Raw genomic sequence first — 24,692 nt, forward strand, 5'->3', positions numbered from 1 at the left:
AGCATTACAGCACAGGAACAGGTCCTTCAGCCCACCAAGCCTGCACCGATCCAGATTCCATATTTAGACCTACCGATTGCCCAAACGATCTGTATCCCTCTATTCCTTGCCTGTTCATGTGTCTGTCAAGACAGAGACTCCGGAATGTGGCGACTAGTTGGTTTTCACAGTAACTTCATTGCAGTGTTAATGTAAGCTTACTTGTGACAATAAAAATTATCTTAAACGTTGCTATCGTGCTGCCTTCACCACCTCCACAGGCAACGCATTCCAGGCACCCACTATCCTCTGCGTGAAAAACTTTCCCCCTTGAATCTATGCTTGTTATTGAGTCTTCCACCCTCGGGGGAAATGCTTCAGATTATTCACCCTCTATACCGCGTAAGTTTGTAGACTTCAATCAACTCAGCCTCCATTTTTCCAACGAAAACAATGGGTTTATTCAATCTCTCCTCATAGCTAACACCCTCCAGACCAGGCAACATCCTGGTAAACCTTTTCACTGTCCAAATCATCCATGTCCTTGTGGTAGTGTGGCAACCAGAACTGCACACAATATTCCAAATGTGGCCTAACTCAAGTTTTATACACCTATAACATGACTTGCCAACTCTTGTACTCAATGCCCAACCAATGAAGGCAAGCATGCTGTATGTCACCTTGACCATCTTATCCACCTGCATGCCACTTTCATGGAACCAAGGGTTCTGCCACTTACTAAATAATTCGCACCTGAATTTGATCTTCCAAAATGCACCACCTCGCATTTGTCAGGATTGAACTCCATCTGCCCAACTCTCCAATCTATATTCTGCTGTAATCTCTGACAGTCCCCTTCACTATCTGCAACTCCACCTATCTTAGTGTCATCTACAAACATGGCAATCACACCATCTACATTTTCCTCCATATCATTTATATATATATATATATTACAAACAGGTGGTCCCAGCACTGATCTCTGTGGATCACCACTAGTTAAAAATCTCCATTCTGAAAAACTCCCAGTTACTCTCGGTCTCCTGTTGCCTAGCCAGTTCTTTATCCATCTAGCTAGCACACACCGAATCCCATGCAACTTTACCTTTTGTACCAGTCTACCATGAGGGACCTCGTCAAACGCCTTACTGAAGTCTATGTAGAGATATGAAAACAAGGATGGGGATTTTAAAATCATGGTAGTGGTGGTTTGTAACCAATTCTAAAATTTCTCGGCTGTTGGCACTTTCTCCCGCCCCTCAAACAGAATCCTCGCTCACCCAGTTGGGTTGATGCACTCATGCCTCAGGCAGTTATTAGATTTGTGATTTGAGCACAAAGCTGGTTGCCACTCCCTGTACAGTACTCAGGGAGTTGGCAGCATTAAACGAAATTTCTGTCAATCCTCTTGGAAAATGATGAATACACTTTTTTTTGTAAACTTAGAGTACCCAATTCATTTTATCCAATTAAAGGGCAATTTAGAGTGGCCAATCCACCTAGCCTGCACATCTTTGGGTTATGGGGGTGAAACCCACGCAAACACTGGGAGAATGTGCAAACTCCACAGACTGACCCAGAGCTGGGATCGAACCTGGGACCTCGGTGCTGTGAGGCAACAGGGCTAACCCACTGCGCTGCCCAAGTATACACTTATTCATTCATTCAAATGTAAATTAGATAACTTAATATTTTGTAAACAGATTTTGAGTTAATTGAGACAATGACATGAATGTAGCACACTTCAAAGGAACAATGACTTTGGACCTATAATTTCCAAAGCTGTCGAGTGGGGTTTCCTTCTCATGGTGCAGTCTGCTATAGACAAATTGATACGGAGCAAGAATAGGCACGCAGCCTCTTGAGCCTGTGTCACCATTCAATAAGATTGTGTCTGGCTTGATTGTAACTTCAACCCTACATTCTGGTCTCTCCCCCACCCCACCCTCCTAGTAACCTTTCACTCCCTTGTTAATCATAGATTATCATAGAACTTCCGCACTGTAAATTCTATATCAAGAATCTATCTAGCTCTGCTGAAAAATATTCAGACTGCTTCCACTGCCTTTTGAGAAAGAGTTCCAGAGACACTCAATCCTGTGAGAAAAATTCTCATCCGCCTTAAACGAGTGAACCCTATTTCTAGATTCTCCCACAGGAGCTTAAAGGATTGGCCCTTACACTTCTAAACCCCAGTGGATACAAATCTTACCTCTCCAATCTTCCACATAATACAACCTGCCCATTCCTGGTATTAGTCTAGTAAACCTTCTCGGAACTGCTATCTTTCCTTCAGTAAGGAGACCAATGCCGTACACAATACTCCAGGTGTGGCCTCGCCAATGCCCTGTACAACTGAAGCATAACCTCCCTACTTTTGAATTCAATTCCCCTTGCAATGAATGATAACATTCTATTAGCTTTCCTAAAACTTGCTGTACCTGTATACCAGCCTTTTGTAATTCAGCACTAGGACACCCAGATCCCTCTGCACCTCAAGAGTTCTGCAATCTCTCACTATTTAGATAATAAACTTTTTCATTCTTCCTTCCAAAATGGACAATTTCACATTTGCCCACATTATACTCCATTTGCCATATTTTGCCTATTCAATTAACCAATGTCCCTTTGTAACCTCCTTGTGCCTTCGTCACAATCTACTTTCCTAGCTATCTTTGAGTCATCAGCAAATTTAGCAACTATATCTTCAGTCCTTTCACCCGAGTCATTTATATAAATTGTAAAAGGTTGAGGCCCCAGCACTGATCCCTGTGGCATATTAGAAAAAGACCCATTTATGCCAACTGTTTCTTATTAGCTAACCAATCTTCAATCCATGTTACTCCGACATCATGAGCCTTTATTTTCCATAATAACCTTTAATGTGGCACTGTATTTAACATCCTCTGGAAATCTTCTGGAAAGTACAGTACATCGGTTCCCCTTTATCGTTAGCACAACTCTTCAAAGAATTCTGGTAAACAGGTTAAACATGATTTCCCTTTCACAAAACCTTGTTGACTCTGCCCGATTGCCTTGTATTTCATCCAAGTGCCCTGCTGTGATCAGTCAACAAATCCATGAGTGATAGAAACACTTGAGGGAAGGCGGTGAACTGCTAGGTCCTTGGTCTTTTTGTCCAGTAATCAAGTTCTGTCATATAGGTCATGACATGGCAGAGTTATAAATGACATTCTTGAGTCGCTCCAGTGCATCCTATAGATTGTACACTCTGTCGACTTGGTGTCCCAGTGGTCAAGGGGATAATTGAGTCCAGGAACACTGATCCACGAACTGCTGTGTCTTGGATGGTGTTATGCCTGGACCCATTCATGCAAGTGCTAAATATTCGATCACCGTCTTGACTGGAGTCCTGCAGATGGAGGAGAGCTTGACACATGACGAGGTGAACCATTTTCAAAGCATCCATCGAGTTTCTACGTTGCTGTTTTATGCAAAGGTTTGATGCAGTTAAGCATCAGTTATGACTCCCAGTTAATTAATATCAAAGTTACAAAAACATATATATGCATATAGCATCTTTAACCTGATAAAATGTCCCAAGGAGCATTATAAAATATGATACCGAGCCACAATGAACCAAAAGCTTAGTCAAAGGGGTAGGTCTTAAGGACCATCTTAGAGGGAGAAAGCAAAGTAGAGAGATGTAGGGAGTGATTTCCAGAGCTTGGGTTGTAGGCAACTGAATGCACAACAAAACTGAATTAGGAGTGCAGATATCTCAGATGGTCTTAGGGCTGGAGATTACAGGTAGGGAAGGACACGGTCCCAGAGGGTCTTGAAAACAAGGATGATATTTTTAAAATAAATATTTTGCTCCACTGGGAATCAGTGTAGATCAACAAGTGATAGGAGAATTGGACTTGTTGCATGTTAGACTGCAGAGATTTGGGTGATGGAGGCTATTGGAAATGACCATTGCCCGACATGTTAATATTTGCTATCACTTACCAGGCCAAGCTTAGACTTTATCCAGATCCTACTGTGCCCCAACACGGCTCCTTCATTATTGGAGAACACTGGAATTATCAAAAAATACCTCCACTCCTGTCCTTAAAATGGAAATTTTATTACTGAAACAGCTGAGGACACAAAGTAATTCCTGCAGTAGTGTCCTGCGGCTGTGATGATTGGTCACTAACAACCACTTGTTACAGGTATGTCTCCAGCCATAGAGGATTTTTATTTTGACTGCCAGTGGCTTCAGCTTCTCTCAAGCTCATTTGGCCTAAACAGTCAACGGTTGCCTTAAAGAAAAATGCAGTTACTCTCAGCCACACCTTGCCATTCAGCACCTGACTCCAGGATTCAGGTCGAAGACAAGTGTTTCAGGTAGAAACAAAACTTGAGTGTCAGAATGTGTTACTTCTTGGCAGTATTGGCCACTCTATCAATCACTTTACTGATTGAAAATGTGCTGGTTTACATTTATCATGTGCTTTTTTTTGTGGAAAAGACATACCTGGTTAATTTTCCACATTGTTGAATATATATGTGTCAACATCATAAGAACAGTTTAACAAGCTTTGATGCACAGGTCTTCAGCATCATCACCGGGCTGTTGTTAGGCATTTACTGTGCCCTGTGCATTTAAGCACTCTGAAATACAAACTTATTGGAATGCAAATAAAAAATACATAGCTTAAGAGTTTTGCTGTGACTCTTTACTAGGGTAAACACCCAAAACACAAATACTGGACACCTCGCTGAGGCATATGTTCACTTCAAACAGCTCATCAGCACTAGATTTGTTGGGACCGTTTGCAGGATTATCTTTGCATGTATTATTGCCAGTGCCTTGTGTAATAAAGCCCTCACTGACTATCAGATAATGATCCTGGGTTTATTGAAGTACAGAAATTATACACAAAAATGGTATAAATACAGCAAAGGATCCAACTAAAAAAAAATACAAAAATCCAGAGCAATTGGACAGGGTTACTGCTCAATACTCAAGCTCCTGCAGAATGTTGCCGCCCATTAATAAAATCTCACATTTGAACCCAAACATTACCCTAATTTCATTTCTTACTTGGATTGGATAAATGGAGCAAAGTTCAAACCAGCCCACTGCATTGACAGGACAGTGTAACTCAAGAGTAGCACCTACTTCATCTCGACAATGCTGTGTTTGTTATGAGGCCAATCTGACAGAGGGACTCTACACTACCATCAACGGTACCAATGAAAACATTAGGTACCGTCCTGATAATGATTATAACTCGATGACTGGACAGTGTTCCTTATCTGCCCACATTTAACATACAGGCGTAGTGATGATTCACTCTCACAATCTTGGGTTATCCTCCTGCCTTCTATTCCCCACCCTATCCCAAACACAGCACGCATTATGTGCAAACATGTAAAATACAGAATTTTTCCCCTTGCTCACCCACCCACCTAATTATGGAACTGAAGTAAAACACAACCTGAACAGAGTAAGAGACGGACGGGGAAAGTTCATTAAATTTCCGATGTACTTTTGAGCTCTATTTCAAGGTTTCGACTGGGGACAGAATCCCCTGAGATTTCACAGTCTTTATCGTGAGGAGTTTGAGCTGGACCTGCTGCGGTGGCGCCGCCGACCTGGTGATCGTGACCGTGATCGTCTGCGGACTGGTGACCGTCTGCGAGGTGATCGAGACCTGCAGCAAAAGACAAGTATTAAATCAGATTTGTATCTCCACACAACAACCTGTGCTGGAACAGAGTGGCAAACCCATGCCCAGGCCAGAAAACCATGCACTGCACTGGTCCCTGTCATGCAGCCCCCAGTCATGTGCTTAAAAATCAACCCCCCCAACCAAAGAATAATGCTATTCAAACAGCAATCTTGTAACTAACCTTCTCCTCATTCGTGGTGGTGTTCTGCGCCACATGGGCGGAGGTGGTGGCATCCTACGCGGTGGCGTGATCCGCCGTGTCATAGGCCTGGGTCGAGGAGCCAACACAGCAGTCGCTGTTATTTCCTGGCCATCTATCTGACCTGCACATAACAGAAACTGGGTAAAATGCAGACAGACAAGAGTCCATAATAACAGAGGGAGTTGAAATCATATTTATACAACATGCTTCACAGTGAGTTACTGCGACAGAACTACTGCACAGGGAAAAAAACACTAACCATTCACATCAACAACAATAGAGAAACAATGGACAAGACAGCAAGAATAATTCCGCCTTCCCACCGAACGGTTCTGCAAGATATTCATAATCACCTCAACAGCTAGCCAGGATTTTGGTTCCAATACAGCAGCATATAGCCTGCTCCCACCCCCACCCAAGTACACCACATCAACAGATTCTCCTTTATCCACATTGTTTGTTACTTCCTCAAAGAATGCCAATAAATTAGTCAAAGTTTCACTTTCACAAAACCCTGTTGCCTCTGCCTGATTGCATTAAGATTTTCTAAGTGCCCTGCTATAACCGCCTTACTAATAGATTCTAGTATTTTCCTAGTGAGATGTTAGGCTAACTGGTCTGTAGTTTACTTTCAGTCTCCCTCTTTTCCTGAATAGAAAATTTGAAACGTTACATTCACTACTTTCCAATCTGATGGAACCTTTCCAGAATTTAGGGAATTTTGGAAAATTACAACCAATGCATCTACTAACTCAACGACCACTTCTTTTAAGACCCTTGGATCCAGACCATCAGGCCTTGGAAACTTAGTTCTAATAATGTCCTCCATATCCTTTCCTTGGTGATTGAAACTGTTTTCCAAGTTCCTCCCATTCACCTCTTGATTTACAAATATTTCTGGAATATCATTGGTGTCTTCTGCAGTGAAGGTGTGGAGTTGTCGGCGTTGGACTGGGGTGAGCACAATAAGAATGACCTTCCTCATTCACTTGAGGAAGGAGCTATGCTCCGAAAGCTAGTGATTTGAAACAAACTTGTTGGACTTTAACCTGGTGTTGTAAGACTTCTTACTGTTCTGCAGTGAAGACAGAGACAAATATCTGATCAAGGCTTCTGCCATTTCCTTTATTCCAATTATAAATTTTCCAAACTCTCTTCTCTAGAGGATCAACTTTCGCTTTAGACACTTGGAGCAACTGTTACTATCTATTTTTATATTTCTAAGTTTCTCTCACTATCATTTTTCCCTCATTTTTAAAAAAAAGTCATTCTTTACTGTTTTTAAACTCAGTCCAATCTTCTGATCCACCACAAACCTTCATAGATCGTATGTTTTTTCATTCAATTTGATGCCAACCTTAACTTTCTCAGTTAGCCAGGTTGTGTCCTTTTCATATCTTCCGTTCTGACTAAAATGTATCTTTGCTGAATTATGAAATATATGCTTAAATCATAGCATACCTGCAGTGCAGGAGGCCACTTCACGTTTACTGTCCTACCCTTTAATCTAATTTCCCAGTTCACTTCAGTCATCTGTCTTCATACTCTTGTAATTGCCTTACTTTATTGGTTTAAAAAAAATTTTTTTTTAGAGTACTTTAAATTTAAAGTAATTGCCTTTATTTAAGTTTAAAACACTAATCTCACACTTTTCACCCTCAAACTGAATATGAAGTTCTATCATGAAATGAACACTATGTTTTGGTCCTGTCCAAAGCTGGAGGATTACTGGAAGGAGGTTTTTAGGGTAATTTCTAAAGTGGTGCACGTGAAACTGGACCCGGGCCTCCGGGAGGCCAATTTGTGCCAGCCAGGGTTGGAAACGGGGACGGAGGCAGATGTTGTAACCTTTGCCTCGTTGATCGCCCGAAGGCGGATCCTGATGGGTTGGAGAGCAACCTCTCCACCCTGTGCCCTGGCGGGGGGGACCTGTTGGAATTCTTGACTCTTGAGAAGGTTAAGTTTGAACTGAGGGGAAGGATGGAGGGGTTCTACAATTCATGGGCATTATTCATCACGCACTTTCAAGAACAGGATAACATCGAACATTAGTTGTTTTTTTTGGGGGGGGGGGGGGGGGGGTGTTAATGGTGGCTATGGGTGATTCCTGATTCCTTTTTGTCATTTTTATATGTGAACATGCAGGCAAATGTTTGGGGTTTGGTGAGAGGATGGGATCGTTGTTATTGATATGGGGATTGACATATTTGTTACTGATTATTGGTTATTGTTGGTGGGTGTAAATTTGGGAGAAAATGTGAAAAGGAGAATAAAACATTAAAAAAAAAAAAAAATGTTATGAACACTACCACATTCTCCCCGTGTCTGCATGGGTCTCAACCCACAACCCCCCTCCAAAAAAAAGAGGAGGGTAGGTGAATTGGCCAAGCTAAATTGCCCCTTAATTGGAAAAATAAGAATTGGGTACTCTAAATTTTTTTTATAAAATGATCACTACTACCTATTATGAGGTCACCTTCACTTACCTTAAGGGTGCAAAGAGAAAGATTGGACCGGCTAAGGGACACCATGAATCAGGAGCAGAAAGGGAGCAAGGCTTGGGGGCTGCCATTACCTCCACGGAGCCTAAAAGGAGCCTTCAGAAGTTGCTGCACACTGATTTAGAGTTTGAAAAAGAAGTGACATCGCAGGATAGCCATAAGTTATTGTTTGGCGAGTAACTGCTGTTAGGGAGTGTCTGTAAATAGCTAGTTAGTACACTTCTACTAGGGTGTATATTTAAATAGGTGGAAATTGGAAAAGCGTACAAAAATTTAAGTAACACTTGAGTAACCATAATATCATTAATTAAGAGACACAACGGATAACTAAAAAGCTGGTGAGTCTACTGCTTCATTTTATTCTTCAGCAGTAAGGTCTATTGTAAGGTTTAAATTAGTATGCCAAGTGCTGGTGAGGAGCATTAATTGAAATATTAATTAAAATAATTAGTTAATTAAAAGAATAGCATGGTAGCTGAAATTTTGGGGGTCCGTGGACACCAGTGGTCCATGGCAACCACGTCTCCAGTAATGAGCTTCCACTCAGAGTCAATGATCTGGAGGTCAAGCTACAGACACTGAGGTGCATCAAGGAATGAAAGTTACCTGACACTTTGTTCCAAAACACACAAGACACCCCTTAGGATAGGGTCTTCTGATTTTCACAATGGTCAGGCACAGGAGGGCGTGACTGCAAGTGAGGAAGATATGGGGATCGAGATGGTGCAGAGGCCAACATACTCACACAGATAAAAGATCGGTTAGCTAACAGGAAGCAGAGAGCAAGGACAAATGGGTCATTTTCAGATTGGCAAGCTGTAACAAGTCGAGTGCCACAGGGATCAGTTCTGGCACCTTAAGTATTTACAATTTATATCAGTGACTTGGATGAAGGAATTGTTAGATTTGCTGATGACACAAAGATAGGTAGGACAGTAATTATAAGACATAATGCGTCTGGCAAAGGGATGTAAAAGTTAAACATCAGTACTGAAAACAGTCGGATATCAGGCCGAACCTGCAGAGAAGGTACGGTAACATTTCAATCAAAGAATCATTCATAGGGCAAAACATGGCACAGTGGTTAGCACTGCTGCCTCATGGCGCCGAGGTCCCAGGTTCGATCCCGGCTCTGGGTCACTGTCCATGTGGGTTTGCATATTCTCTCCGTGTTAGCGTGGGTTTCACCTCCACAACCCAAAGATGTGCAGGATAGGAGGATTGGCCACGCTGAATTGCCCCTTAATTGGAAAAAATGAATTGGACACTCTTAAATTTATTTTTAAAAAGAATCGTTCATGTGCAGGAGGTCATTTGGCCCAGTGTGCCAGCACTGGCTCTTCAAACGAGCACTGTGGTTTGGTCAAAGGGCCATTCCATTGCCTTTTCTCTGTACTGCACATCGTTACTATTCAAATAATCATCAAACGCCCTCTTGAATGCCTTGATTGAACCTGATTTTTCACTGAGTGTAAAGCAAGGCAAAACAAGCAGGCAATGCAAAATTGATCATATCCATCTTTCTTTGCTGGATCTATTTTATATCCCTAATCTAAGAAGAAATGGATAAGTTTCACCTCTCATTCAATCGGTGATGAACCAGCTGAACTTCAAGAGAAAAAAAATCAAGAAATGTTCAGAGACACTACAATGACAGCCATCTGGCCTTCGGATTTTCACCAACAAGAGATGCCGTTTGTCCCTTGCCTGAATGTCTCATCTGCAGAGAGAAGTTAGCAAATGCTGCGATGGTAGCAAGTCAGTTAAAATGCCATTTGCAGACATAACATCCATCTCTTAGGAACAAAGACATTCGGTACATAAAAGCGCTTTAAAGAACAAGGCATGAAGCAAACCCAATGTCTGATGGGGTATGTGTGGGTATCGGATAAAGCTCAAGTGGCTAGTTACCTGGTGGCTGTGCTTCTATCAATATCAAAGAATGCCCATACCATTGCCAAAACTTTAATTATGCCTGCACAGGGGGTGGCACAGTGGTCATCACTGCTGCCTCACAGCACAGGGGCCCGGGTTTGAATCCAGTCTTGGGTGACTGTGTGGTTTGTACTTTCTCCCCTTGTCTGTATGGGTTTCCTCTAGCTTCTCCAGTTTCCTGCCAGTCCAAAGATTTGTAGATTAAGTGGATTAGCCATGACAAATTGCCCCTTGGTGTCCAAAGATGTGCAGGATAAGTGGGGTTCCAGGGTTAGGGTGGGCTTGGACCCTCTTTCAGAGGGTCGGTTCACTGCAGAGATTCTATTGATGGAAAAATAAAATTGTCAGTGTGATGCTCGGAGATGATGCTGCAAGAGGTCAACCAAATTCCATTCTCTGATAGTATTTAAAACGGTGAGTTGACAACATGTCAGCTGATATCGTGAGGAGATGCTGCAAGAAGTGGGAAATTTGCTTTGCAGATTGACACATCCACCGATATAAGCGGATACAGCCAGTTGAAGGTCAACGTTCGGCATGTTGATGTATATTCCATTCAGGAGAATTTTTTTTTAAATTTAGAGTACCCAATTCATTTTTTCAATTAAGGAGCAATTTAGCATGGCCAATCCACCTACCCTGCACATCTTTGGGTTGTAGGGGCGAAACCCACGCAAACACGGGGAGAATGTGCAAACTCCACACGGACAGTGACCCAGAGCAGGGAACAAACCTGGGACCTCGGCGCGTGAGGCCGCAGTGCTAACCACTGCACCATCATGTTGCCTATATTTTATTTTTTAAGGAGGTACTGGTGAGGAAATATTTTGGGTAACATACTTACTTGAAGGAAAACAAAGTTACCTCGGCCATGTGCTGTAGCATTTGCACTGACGGAGCAGCTTCCGTGATGGGCAAAGTATGAGGATTTGTCAGAAAGGTGAACGAACAAACTCCTGACATTCATACCAACCACTATATCCTCCACCATGAAGCTCTAGTAACCATAACACTGCCACCAGAATTAGCTTCAGTATTAGCAGCACGATAGCACAGTTGTTAGCACTATTGCTTCACAGCTTCGGTCCCTGGCTTGGGTCACTATCTGTGCAGAGTCTGCACGTTCTCCCCATGTCTGCATGGTTTTCTTCCGGGTGCTCCGGTTTTCTCCCACAAGTGACGAAAGATGAGCAGTTAGGTGAATTGGACATTCTGAATTTGCCCTCAGTGTACCCGAACAGGCGCCGTAGTGTGGCAACTGGGAGATTTTCACAGTAAGTTCATTGTAAGCCTACTTGTGACACTAATAAAGATTTAAAACAAGCCGTGTAATCGGAAATTACATAAAATCACATTTGTTCACTATTGTGTATGCAGATATGGAGGTCCAGCATCAGAGTTTACTGAAACACACAGAGGTGCAATGGTTATCGTGGGGGAAGGTTCACTCCCGTGTTCATGAGCACTGGAGGGAACTGAGTTTTCAACAATGCATGAACATAGTTACTGATCATTACTGGTGGGCTAAGCTTGTATATCTCGCAGACATTTTGAGCCGTCTGAATGAGCTCAGTACTAAAATTCGAGGGAAGAACAAGACGATCCTGACTATCACAGATAAACTTCACGGCCTCAGGTCAAAACTGGGCCTTTTGCAAGAGGCAGTGGCAGGGGATTCACTTGAAATGTTTCCACTAACATGTCAGCAACTGTCAAGGTGTGCACAGTCTCGTACTCCAACATCTCAAAACGCTGCAAGAGAAATTTGAATACTACTTCCTCTCTACAGATGTGGAAGACTATGACTGGGTACATGATCCACTTTATTCCTCTTCATCATAAAAGCTGACATTAAAAGAAAAAGAGGAATATGCAGAGCTGTGGGAGGATCGCACAATGAAGCTGAAGTTTGGAGAGGTGCCTTTGGATGTGTTTTGGCTGACTGCGGCACATGAATATCCGGCCATTTCCAACACCATACCTCTGCGATCTAGCATTTTCAACACTGGCATACATTAAAAAAAACAACAGGAGTGAGCGCTCATCAGCGGAGCAAGCTTTGGAGCTGGCTCGCTCATCAATTCCTCCCTGGATCAAAAGGCTCTGTGCACACCAGCAGCCTCAGGTTTCCCACTAAACCGGTTGCTATTAACTCAACTTTATGTTTTGCTCTGTCCATTGAATTTCAATTGTTCTGATCCATTGAATTTCAATTGTATGCCGCAAGCCTCTCTAGTAAGACCATAACCATTGTAAATTACGTAAATGCGATGTTTATGAGCAATCGATTCAGCTGAAAAATATGGGTGTGCCGTGGAATTGTTCATCTTATTGAAGTGCGCTGTGTTACTGAAAAGATTGGGAACCACTGGCATAGGGTGTTGGTGAGACCACATCTGGAGTACTGAGAACACTTTTGGTCTCCTTACACAAGAATAAAATTGCATTAGCAGCTCAGAGAAGGCTCACTTGACTAATTCCTCAGATGACTGCTAACCCATTGCTGCTGTGTTAAAGCCACAAAGTGGAGTTGTCTCTCTGCATTAGCTGTTACCTCCGTCCATATGCTTCAGAGCCTTCTCTGTATCATCCGGGTTCTCAAAATCAACGTAAGCATAGCCCTTGGTCAGGTGGGGGTGTGAGCGGTCCAACGGCATGTCGATCAGCTTGATCTTCCCGTATGTAGAGAAGATCTCCATGATGTGCTCCTGTGGCAGAGAAAGAGCGACAGTCATGGCCTGCAGCACCAGAGAACAGAGCTCAGAGTGGGACATTCATTCACCCCACAACTTGTTCACATACAGCATTCTTAATGAGGTAAAACATTCCAAGTGTTTCACAGAAGCATTATAAAACAAAATCTGACACAGAGTTACAAATAAATATTAGGAGACATAAGCAAAAGCGTGGTCAGCTTTCAGAAGAATTTTAGAGAGGCAGAGAAGTTTAGAGGGAATATCAGAGCTTAGGCCCTAGAAAGCTGAATGCACGTTCATCTTTGGTAGAACAATTAGCATCAGAGATGAGGAAGAACCCAGAATTAGACAATTGCAGATATCTCAAGAGGATCGCAGGGCTGGAGAAGATTAGAGAGATAGAGGGGGTGAGACCATGGAGGGATTTGAAAATAAAGGAGCAAATATTAAAATCGAGGAATTGCTGGACTGGGAGCCGATGAGATTCAGGTTGAACACAACTTCCCAGCAACTTTGTGTTCACGGAGTTGAGGGATGACATCGCTGGGGAGTGGAACACTTTCCATTTCAAACATCTGGTGCATCAAGCACTCCCATATAAAGCTTCCTTTACCTGTGTCCAAATCCCACAAGAACAGCCCTTACAGGAGGGCACCCAAACTACAGCCAAGAGGCCCAAGACCTCACCATCCTGCGGACAAACCAAGCATCTACCGTACTTGCATTACCTTCTCACTGCTCTGTCCTACTTTGTGAGTTCAGAGTTTGGTTTAGCGACATTTATTTCCATTACATCATTAGAGGATAAATCCTAAATCAGTTAGATAAGATCTGTTGATATCTACAAGAATACAGATTTAACCAATACACATGGTCAAATACTTGCTGAAATCTAGATTCTTCCATATCTCCAACAATGGCTTTCTATTGCCTTTATTTCCCTCACCTTCACACTTCCCTCTCCCATTCCAGCTATCACACTTAAAACGTCTACAATGCTTTCCCTTCTTTTTTGAACTGTTCACTCCCCTCCTAACTTTTGTTGGGAGTTGTGGTACATGCAGATACAGTGTAGCACAGTGTCAACACATGGCACCAAGAGGAAGTTAGGTCATTGCCCAGCATGGAGGGAGGGTTTGGCACTTATTTCAAAATGCAGGTACAAACAATGCAACTCATTCAAGCATAAAATCCTGACAGAGAAAGCCCTTCAATCCACGTCAACCTGCACTGTGTAGACCAGAGCCACAGGGTCCCAGTGCCCTCTCCTTCAAAAATCCCAATAGCTCCATTCATTCAAGGCTGCAGTTCACCTCAGATTGATGTACAATCATAGTTTGACCATCACCTTGGTCACGTTCCTGGTCAGCCTGCCGATGTGTACTTTAGTCGGTCTCGGAGTCGGACTTCTTTTCTTTCTTTCCTTGTCATCTCGTTTTGGGGATTTAGATCTGAAAGTGTAACAAACATTAGCTTATATCTACACCTGGAGTAGATCACTGTTTACTGCAAAGAATGTCTTTGATGGTTGAGTCCCATGTACCCGTGTAAACCTAACCTTTTGCCTAAAAGACGGGCCTCAAAAATTCTGTTTTTATGGGAGTTTATGCTCTATTTTAGAGGAAAGTTAAGATTAGTTGGTGTAGAACTGGAGTAAGATAAAGGCCCAGACTGGATAAGGAGGGCAGGTTACCTGCTGGGAAGGATATTAATAAACAACTAAAACAAAAATAAAATACTGCAGATGCTGGAAGTCTGAAATAAAACAGAAAGTGCTGGAAATACTCAATAGGTCGGGGCAGCATCTGTGGAAAGAAACATTCAGATCAATGACCCTGACTCCACAGATGCTGTCTGCCCTGTTGAGTATTTCCAGCATTTCCTCTTTTTGTTACATTATGAACCAGTTGGGATTTTATAACAATCCAACAGCTTCATGGTCACTTTTACTGAATAATCCATTGGTAGATTTTTTTAAAACAACTAAACTCAAATTTTCAAATGGCAACTGTGGGGATTTGAACTCATGTTTTCTGATTTTGTAGTTTAATCACAGCCTGAAGAACAAGTCCATACCGGAAGTCTGAACAAAATCTGTTTGTTGCGCCAAAGACCAAGTTTTACTGACTTGCTTGGGACAGCTTTGGTTGCATGGGCTTTTACTGTACTCACTTTGAACGAGTGCGCCTCCTGTTAGTGTGCCTGCGCCGGGATGGGCTCGGAGATCCGGAGGAAGTGCTGGAACTGGAGCTACGGGAGCTGCTGGAACTTCCAGAGCGACTGGAAGCAGAGGATGAGCTCGATCCACTGCTGGAGGCAGAGGTGGAACTGGATCCCGAACTGGAGCTAGAACTAAAGATATGACAGAGACAATTACCAAAAGAGAGGGAAGCATCAATGCAAACAGCAGATAAGCCCAGGATCCAGGCTGATCAATGCCCTTCACATCTCAACACTAGAACAGAATCACATTTTATTTAGTCACGTCCAACTTTCGTAGATACACACTCGACTTTCCGATCTCAGCCATGTGCACTGCTCTCTATTCAATGCTCCAAGCATACAGTCTAAAAGCAAGACTCTCTGGCTGACATCAGTCTGCTGCATACTAGATGGCAAAGCATGTCACTAAAGTAAACTGAACCTGGTTTTGCTGCCAGAGCCTTTCTGGATAAATGTACCATGCGGATGAAGCCACAGAGACCAGCAGTTTCGTGGTTTATCACACAATGTTCCAAGTTACCTGATCTTAGCCTGGGATAATAGACAGCGGCTGGAGTAAAAACCCTGGCTCATTTTGCCCCTGACATTATATTAATGCCCCAAAGGCTCTCTCAGCTGTGGCTCACAATAAAGTAGGGCCTTCCTACACTGTACGTGATTTAGAATGACTTTTAATTCCGCTGAACCTTTCAGCTTACCAATGTGAAAAATAGAAATTGGTATTTAAATCGCATCTCCTTAATACAATGAATTGACCACTGAAAGACGGTCATTATTGTTTGGCAGGTAAATGTAATTCTACAGCATGAAGAGCCATATACAACAAAATAAAAGAGTAGTGCATCTGCTGTTGTCATTGGTTGAGAGAGAAAAGCTGCCTAGGACTCAGGAGAACTCCCAGCTTTTTGACAGCGCAATAGGCCGCTAGAAGTGACTTCCAAAGGACAACACCTCCAACAATGCAACATTCAATTGTTACAGGATTGGAGCATCTGCTTAGATATGCGCTCAAGTCTCCGATCCTGGGCTGGAATTGCAGCCCAGCCCGCTATAATGTCAATAAGTATGAAAGGCATTTTAAAAATATCATGCTCCTACTTCGAGAAACCATTTAACCACCGATGGATTTTTAACAAAGAATTTAGGGTAGCATATTGGTGCACAGACATACACACTGCTGCTCCATACAAGCTATATCCCACACTTGAGCCATTCCTGCCCGAGGAAAAAAAATCTTTAAATCTCACATAGGCCCCAGCTCTATGTACCAGTTACCTACATGATTGTATTTGGTCCCCAGCCCATCCACTCCCCCTGTACCTAGTGCTGCTGCTTCCAGTTGAGGCACTCCTCCTCTTGCGCGTCTTATCGCGACCTCGTTCTTTCTCACTTGACTCCTTAATGCTGGATTTCTCTTTGTTCCTGTCTTTGGATTTCTCTTGAGTGTGTTCTTTACGCTTGGTTGGTGAAGGAGCCCTGTTCAGAGAAAAAAAAAGGAGAGAATATCAGGAATTACTGAGTAAAAGAAAGCAAGGAGCTGGCAACAATTACGGCCCCAAGCAAATGGGGTGTGTGTTAAAGAGCAACCCATAACTCTGCACAAGATGGAGAAAAGCACTTTATTCAGACCTGAAATTAGATCAGGCTAACAACATACAAACAGCTCCTTCAGAATCAAAGGGAAAATAACAGTGCAGACAAGTCTCTTGTCTTTCAGGTGCTGACTGACTTATGTATTTCTAGCATTTCCTATTTTTGCAGCACAAAGGAACAAAAGGCCATTCAGACCCTCATTCCCGTTCTGCAATTCAATTAGGTTGTGGCTGCTCTCCACATCCATGAAGTTTGACAGAACTGTGGACATAGAAGTAACAATGGCTCATGAACCCTAACACTCAACACTTGCCCACTTGCTTGAAAATCCTACTCTAGTTTTATCCTTTCCACCCCAGTAACTCTCCAGTATACTGTGGTGCGCTCACTGTGGGTTACTTTTCTTTTAATCTTACAGATTGGTACCAGATTAAATTAGATGTTAATGCTAATGCTCAATGCTACCAGTGCAAATCCTTTGAAGCAATTCACCAAATCATAGAAAGTCCAGGGTAGGTGGATTGACCATGCACTCGAAATTTATTCTTTTTAAAAGCAAAACCAGCTGGTCAGACAACAATAATTGTCCACCACACCTTCCACACTGCCAGTTTCTGCAGTTATCTGACTGATCATCCACTGAGGCTCTGCCATGCAGTGTCCACATGTGCTGTTCCATAAGTCATAGGTTGCAAGCCATCGATCCTTTACTACAGATCCACCCAACTGATAATCAACACTCCTTCCAATATGTATTCTGAAAATGAGAGCGTGCAAAGGCTTGAGAGCGCAGATAGAGGCTCAAATCAGAGTTTACACACGCTCCCCTTACAATCAGTGTAATACCTGGTAACAGAACAAATTTCCTTCCGGGTTCAATTTAACTTTGGCCTTAGCTTCTAGATAGCAGCATAATCCCTCCAACAAATTTTTAAAAAAATTTTTTTTTATTGTTCATTCTGGGATTGTGGGCATCACTGGCTAAGCCAGCATTTATTGCCCATCCCTAATTGCTCTAGAGGATGGTGGTGATGATCCATCTTCTAGGACCACTGTAGTCCATGTACTGTAGGTACATTGACAGAGATGTTAGGGAAGGAGTTCCAGCTTCACAGCGCCGAGGACTCAGGTTCGGTCCCGGCCCTGGGTCACTGTCAGTGTGGAGTTTGCACATTTTCCCCATGTCTGCATGGGTCTCACCCACAACTCAAAGGTGTGCAGGGTAGGTGAATTGGCCACGCTAAATTACCCCTTAATTGGAAAAATTAAAAAAGGGAGGGAGTTCCAGGAGTTTGAGCCAGCAACGGTCAGAATGGTGAGGAACTTGAAGGTGGTGGTGTTCCTGTGAATCTGCTGTCTTTGTCCTTTTAGGTGGTACAGGTTATCAGCTTGAAATGTGGTGTCAAGAAGTCTTGGTGAATTTTTAAAAATAAATTTAGAGTACCCAATTCTTTTTTTCCCAATTAAGGGGCAGATCTTTTTGGGTTGTGGGGGTGAGATCCACACAGGCACGGGGAGAATGTGCAAACTCCACACGGACAGTGATCCCCGGGCCAGGATGGAACCCGGGTCCTCGGCAACATGAGGCAGCAGTGCGAACCACTGCGCCACAATGCCACCCTGACTTGGAGAGTTGTTACACTGCACACTGTGACTGATTAGAATGCAGATCACCAGCAAATTACCACAGTGGCAGTAGCAATAGTAAATGCAGTTTGACATGACCAGATCATCACAGACAGAAACAATACGATGTTAAGGAACTATCATTCCAAATGAGGATCCCACATTTTCAGGAATTGGGGGATTTGCAAGAGGCCAGAGCCGGAGGAACACGGGGCTGAAGGAGATTGCCGAGATAGTAAGGGATTTGAATGCAAGGATGAGAACTTTAAATTGAAATGAAAATGAAAAATGAAAATCGCTTATTGTCACAAGTAGGCTTCAAATGAAGTTACTGTGAAAAGCCCCTAGTCGCCACATTCCGGCGCCTGTTCGGGGAGGCTGGTACGGGAAATAACAATGAACTCAAGTCAATGTAGTTCAGCAAGGACAAGGTGATGAGAGCTTGCACAAAATGGCCACCACATATCATTTCTATGACTTGGTGAATTGCTTCAAAAGATTAGATAGGGTTGATATAAACACAAGTCTTTCTATCCTTCTTCTCAATGGTAATCAGGCTGTTTAGCACAGGGCTAAATCGCTGGCTTTGAAAGCAGACCAAGGCAGGCCATTAGCACGGTTCAATTCCCGTACCAGCCTCCCCGAACAGGGGCCGGAATATGGCAACTAGGGGCTTTTCACAGTAACTTCATTTGAAGCCTACTTCTGACAATAAGCGATTTTCTTTCTTTTTTTTTCTCTCTAATCACAAGTCAGAAAGGGCTCAGCTGTATCACATGTCCCAGCATCAGGGTTGATGTTACATAGCAAGGAAGGCCTGGATTCAGCATCAGCTCAGCCAGAATACTAAACAAATCAAAAATGATACAGGTGCTTCTATTGACCTTTGAGCGGAGTTGGGAGAGTGAAGTAAAGACACCAAGGGTCCCCATTTCTGATCACCAATGTCCAGTCTACTCTCATAAACATTCCCAAACAAGAAGAGCAGGGAGTTCTCCCTGGTGCTCTAAAGAGTGATACCGAATCGAATCGTTAACTATGTTTATCTCAGGTGGCACATGGTGTAGTGGTTAGCACTGGGCCCCAGATCACTGTCGCTGTGGAGTTAGCACATTCTCCCCATGTCTGCGTGGGTCTCACCCCCACAACCCAAAGATGTGCAGGGTAGGTGAATTGGCCACGCTAAATTGCCGCTTAATTGGAAAAAAAAATTGGGCACTCTAAATTTATTTTTAAAAATTCATCACCATAGAATCACTACAGTGCAGGAGGTAATTTGGCTCATCGGGTCTGCACCAACCCTCCGAAAGAGCACCCTACCCAAGCCCACTCCCCAGCACTATTCCCGTAATCCCACCTAACCTTTGGATACAAAAGGGCAATTTAGCACGGCCAATCCACCTAACCTGCACATCTTTGGACTGTGGGAGGAAACCGGAGCACCAGGAGGAAGCCCATGCAGGCACAGGGAGCACGTGCAAACTCCATACAGTCACCCATGGTCGGAATCAAAACTGGGACCCTGGCGCTGCGAGGCAGCAGTACTAACCGCTGTGATGCCGTGCTGCCCATGTTGCTGCTTGTGTGAGCTTGCTGAGTCCAAACTGACTACTGAGTTTCCTACATTATTGCAGTGGCAACACTTCAAAAAGTACTTTATTGGCTGTATTTGGGACATCCCAAGATCATGGAAGGTGCTTATAAAAGCTAATTTCAACACCAATAACTTGCCACTGTCAATAACTCCTACTGAGGAGTAAATATGAGTGGACACCAGCCCAGAGCATGCTTAGGTGCTCAAATCACCCAGTGCTAATCATTGAATTCTAGAACAGTTAGAGCACATGGGGCCATTCAGTTCAGTGTGTCCATGCTGGCTCACTGCTGGAAGATCTCACACCTAGTGCCACCCCCATAGCTTTGCAAGGTTTTCCCGTCAGATAATTATCCAATTCCCTTTTTAAAGTCACAATTGAATCTTCCCCCATCACCTTCTCGGGCACTCAGCCCCTGATCTCATTACAGTCTTGATTGGCATATAGACAAAATAGCAAGCTCGAGGAGAGAGATGAGCGACCATTCTTGACATCAAAGCAGCATTTGACCGAGTATGGTAAGGATACTGAACAAAACCAGAGTCAATGAGAATCAGGGGGGAAACGCTCCACTCACTGGAGTCATACCTAGCCCAGAGAAAGGTGGCTTTAGCTATTGGAGGTCAATCATCTCAGTCCCAGGACATCAGTGCAGGAGCTCCTCAGGGTAGTGCCCTAGGCCCAACCATCTTCAGCTGCTTCAATGACCTTCCCACCATCATTAGCTCAGAAATGTTTTGTCTTTGTTGGATTTTCCATTCAAAAGTGTTAAAATTATAAATGCCTCAATAAAATAATTTCTTTTTTAAAAAAATAAGCGGGGGCAGCACGGTTGCGCAGTGGGTAGCACTGCTGCCTCACGGCACTGAGGTCCCAGGTTCGTTCCTGGCTCTGGGTCACTACCCATGTGGAGTTAGCACATTCTCCCCATGTTTGCGTGGGTTTTGCCCCCACAACCCAAAGATGTGCAGGTTAGGTGGATTGGCCACACTAAATTGGCCCTCAATTGAAAAAGAAATTGGGTCCTCTAAATTTTTTTTTAAATAAGCTCAGAAATAGGGTGCTTGCTGATGATTGCACAACCTTCAGCACCATTTGTGACGCCTCAGACACTGAAGCAGGCCATGCCGATACACAGCAAGACCTGGACAATATCCAGGCTTGGACTGATAAGTGGCAAGTAACATTCACGCCACACAAGTGCCAAACAATGACCAGCACCAACAAGAAAAGAATCGAACCAATGCCTTGACATTCAATGGCATTGCCATTGCTGAATCCCGCATGTCGACATCCTGGGGTTATCAATGACTAGAAACTGAACTGAATCAGCCATATAAATACCGTGGTTACAAGAGCAGATAAGAGACTGGGAATTCTGCAACAAGTAACTCATTTCCTGACTCCTCAAAGCCTGACCACCATCTACAAGGCAGAAATCAGGAGTGTGATAGAACAGTCTCCACTTTCTTGGATGAGTGCAGCTCCAAAAACACAAGAAGCTGGATATCACGCTGGGAAAAGTGGCCCACTTGATTGGCATCCCATTCATCACCTTCAACATGATTCCCTCCACAACCAACGCACAATGTCAGCAGTGTGCACCACCTATAGGATGCACTACAGCAACTCACCAAGGCTCCTTCAAAAGCGCCTTCCAAACCCATGACCTCTGCCACCTAGAAGGATAAGGGCAATGGATGCAGGGGAACATGGCAACTTCAGATTCCCCTCCAAGCCACACACCACCCTGACTTGGAAGTATAACGCCATTCCTTCTCTATCACTGGGTAAAAATCCTGAAACTTCCTTTCCTAACAGCACTGTGGATGTTCCCAAAACACATGGACTGCAGTAGTTCAGGTCAGCAGCTCACAGGGCAGCACGGTGGCGCAGTGGTTAGCACTGCTGCCTCATGGCACGAGGCCCCAGGTTCAATCCCGGCTCTGGGTCACTGTTCGTGTGGAGTTTGCACGGGTTTCGCCCCCACAACCCAACGATGTGCAGGGTAGGTGGATTGGCCAAGCTAAATTGCCCCTCAATTGGAAAGAATGAATTGGGTAAATTTATTTTTAAAACATTAGCAGCTCATCACCTTCTGAAAGGCAATTAGGAATAAGAAATAAATGTTAGTGCAGCCAACAGCATCCGCATCCCACAAATAAAAAGCAACCATCTAAAAACATTTTTCAGATCACCTTTGCCGATAAAAATTAAAAAATAATTGGGTACTCTAATTTTTTTTTTTAATGACTCCATCCACATGTCTGTTCTTGAACTCCCTTTAAAATTGTACGCTATGGTTTATACTGCCTCTCTTCATTCTTACCAAAATGTATCACTTCAAACTTTCCTGCATTACCACCTTGTGCCAATATTTAGCCCATCCAATGTTTCAATTGCCTTCCTTTCATTAAGACTCCAATAGCATCTTCTTTAGTAAAGACTGATGCAAAGTACTTATTTAGTACCTCAGCTATACTCTGCCTCCTAAATGTCTCCTTTTTGATCCCAAAGTGGCCAAATTCCTTTGTTTACTATCCTTTCAATATTTAATGCCCATAGAAAAGTTTTGCATTCCATTTCTTTCTTTTTAAATTTAGCATACCCATTCTTTTTTTCCCAATTAAGGGGCAATTTAGCGTGACCAGTCCACCTAACCTGCACATCTTTGGGTTGTGGGGGTGAGACCCATGGAGACACAGGGAGAATGTGCAAACTCCACAGTGACCCAGGGCCGGAATCGAACCTGGGTCATCGGCGCCGTGAGGCAGCAGTGCTAATCACTGCACCACCGTGCCACCCTTTTCATTCCATTTCTGATAGCTGCCAGTCTCATAGATCATAGAATTTACAGTGCAGAAGGAGGCCATTCGGCCCATCGAGTCTGCACCGGCTCTTGGAAAGAGCCCTATCCAAGGTCAACACCTCCATACCCTATCCCCATAACCCAGTAAATCCACCCAACACTAAGGCAATTTTGGACACTAAGGGCAATTTATCATGGCCAATCCACCTAACCTGCACATCTTTGGACTGTGGGAGGAAACCCACGCACACACGGGGAGGATGTGCAGACTCCGCAGACAGTGACCCAAGCCGGAATCAAACCTGGGACCCTGGAGCTATGAAGCAATTGTGCTATCCACAATGCTACCGTGCTGCCCATACCTCTTCTCATACCTTCCCTTTGTTTAATTCCTTTTTCATTTCCTCACTGAACTTTCTTGTCAGTCTGATTCTCATTTGTATTATCAACCTGATATTTGCTATTTACCCGATTTTTCTGCTTCCTTCTCATGCCCTCGTTACCTCCAGATTTGACTATTCCATCACAGTTCTGGTTGGTCTCACCGTGTACCCTAGCTAACTTACGCTGCCTGTGTCTTAACTCACAAAAGTCATATTGTTATATTTTGATTTAGGGTACTCCTGTGAAGTGCCTCGAGATGTTTCATTATCTTAAAGGTGTTATAGAGGTTATCATTCCTCTTACATCATTAGTGTTTGTCATCCAGGGTACTCAGTCTGTTTGTCCTACTGAACTGCCCCCCACCCCACCAACCACCCACCTCATGGGAATGTACCTTAACAACACCCGAATCATCTCCTATATAATTACAGTATTGGTTGGTAATCTTGCCATTTGCCATTTTCTTTTCATTGAAATTAACCTTGCCTATTTAGTCTTTGCCCTTTTCCATGTTAATCTAAAGCCTATACTATATTCATTCGGCCTGACACGACCAATCTCATACCCCATAACCAAGCCCACTCACTATTAAGGGTACAGGTGGAGGGTGGATATTTGGGGGGAGGGGGGGAGGGGAGAAAGTGGCTCAAGCCCGGCAAATGGGCCACTGAGCAGTCCCGGTTTCCCCTCCCCCACCCAAACAAGTCACTAGGATTCGCTCGCTAGGCCTCAGGCTCCGTTCTAAGCCGAGATGCTATTCCTGTACAAAGGAGCATTCATCCGTCTACAGGCGTCACAGTGCAACGAACGCGAGCCACCCCAAGCGCGGCGAGACGGCCCCCGGCCCCGATGGACACGGATTCCCCATCCACTCACATTCCGCTCTCTCTGTTCTCACTCTGCGCTGCTCGGGCCCGCAAACCGTCCCGCTCACTCCGCGTCACCCATCGCGCGCTGCGTCCTGACGCACGACGTCTGCTATACCGCCGGCGAGCAGCAGAGGGAGCGCCGTGCGCGGGGCGGCGGGCAGGCATAGCAAAACATTGGGCCAGAAAGGACCGCGGTTTAACCTCTGGTCTGAGAACGACACCTCCAACAATGCAACTCCTTCAACTTCAGTACTGCACAATCAGTACTGGAATGCAGCTTGAACCCATAGCCTTACTATGGGGTGAGCACAGTACGAGGTCTTACAACACCAGGTTAAAGTCCAACAGGTTTGTTTCGATGTCACTAGCTTTCGGAGCGCTGCTCCTTCCTCAGGTGAATGAAGAGGTCTGTTCCAGAAACACATATATAGCCAGATTCAAAGATGCCAAACAATGCTAGGAATGTGAGCATTAGCAGGTGATTAAATCTTTACAGATCCAGAGATGGGGTAACCCCAGGTTAAAGAGGTGTGAATTGCATCAAGCCAGGACAGTTGGTAGGATTTCGCAGGCCAGATGGTGGGGAATGAATGTAA

At 43.9% G+C, this 24,692-nt stretch overlaps 1 protein-coding gene across 2 annotated transcripts; it reads right to left on the reverse strand.

Annotated features, from left to right (window-relative positions):
* Positions 1–4,829: 4,829 nt before the first annotated feature.
* On the reverse strand, positions 4,830–24,276 carry rnps1 (RNA binding protein S1, serine-rich domain). Of its 2 annotated transcripts, none has more exons than XM_072481375.1 (7): positions 24,104–24,276; positions 16,541–16,696; positions 15,170–15,343; positions 14,346–14,448; positions 12,856–13,009; positions 5,845–5,986; positions 4,830–5,645 (listed from the first exon to the last, which is right to left on the reverse strand). In XM_072481375.1, the coding sequence occupies exons 1-7, from the start codon at positions 24,259–24,261 to the stop codon at positions 5,540–5,542; spliced, it is 993 nt and encodes a 330-aa protein (XP_072337476.1). In that variant the 5' UTR covers positions 24,262–24,276; the 3' UTR covers positions 4,830–5,539. The 2 variants fall into 2 exon arrangements, with proteins under 2 accessions (XP_072337476.1, XP_072337475.1); XM_072481374.1 differs by having other exon boundaries at positions 15,170–15,349.
* Between the last annotated feature and the right edge of the window lie 416 nt (positions 24,277–24,692).

The sequence above is a fragment of the Scyliorhinus torazame genome, chromosome 17 (assembly GCF_047496885.1).
Source record: "Scyliorhinus torazame isolate Kashiwa2021f chromosome 17, sScyTor2.1, whole genome shotgun sequence".
NCBI classification, from domain to species: Eukaryota; Metazoa; Chordata; class Chondrichthyes; order Carcharhiniformes; family Scyliorhinidae; genus Scyliorhinus; species Scyliorhinus torazame.

Bases quoted from the DNA above. Each gene is read 5' to 3' on its own strand.
- rnps1 (XM_072481374.1), bottom strand. From the start codon at position 24,261: ATGCCTGCCCGCCGCCCCGCGCACGGCGCTCCCTCTGCTGCTCGCCGG. The intron at 13,010-14,345 runs GTGATGGTCAAA...TCTCTGCCACAG, and splicing joins TGACCAGGAACGTGACCAAG to GAGCACATCATGGAGATCTT. The intron at 5,646-5,844 runs GTTAGTTACAAG...CTTTTGCTGCAG, and splicing joins CCACCACGAATGAGGAGAAG to GTCTCGATCACCTCGCAGAC.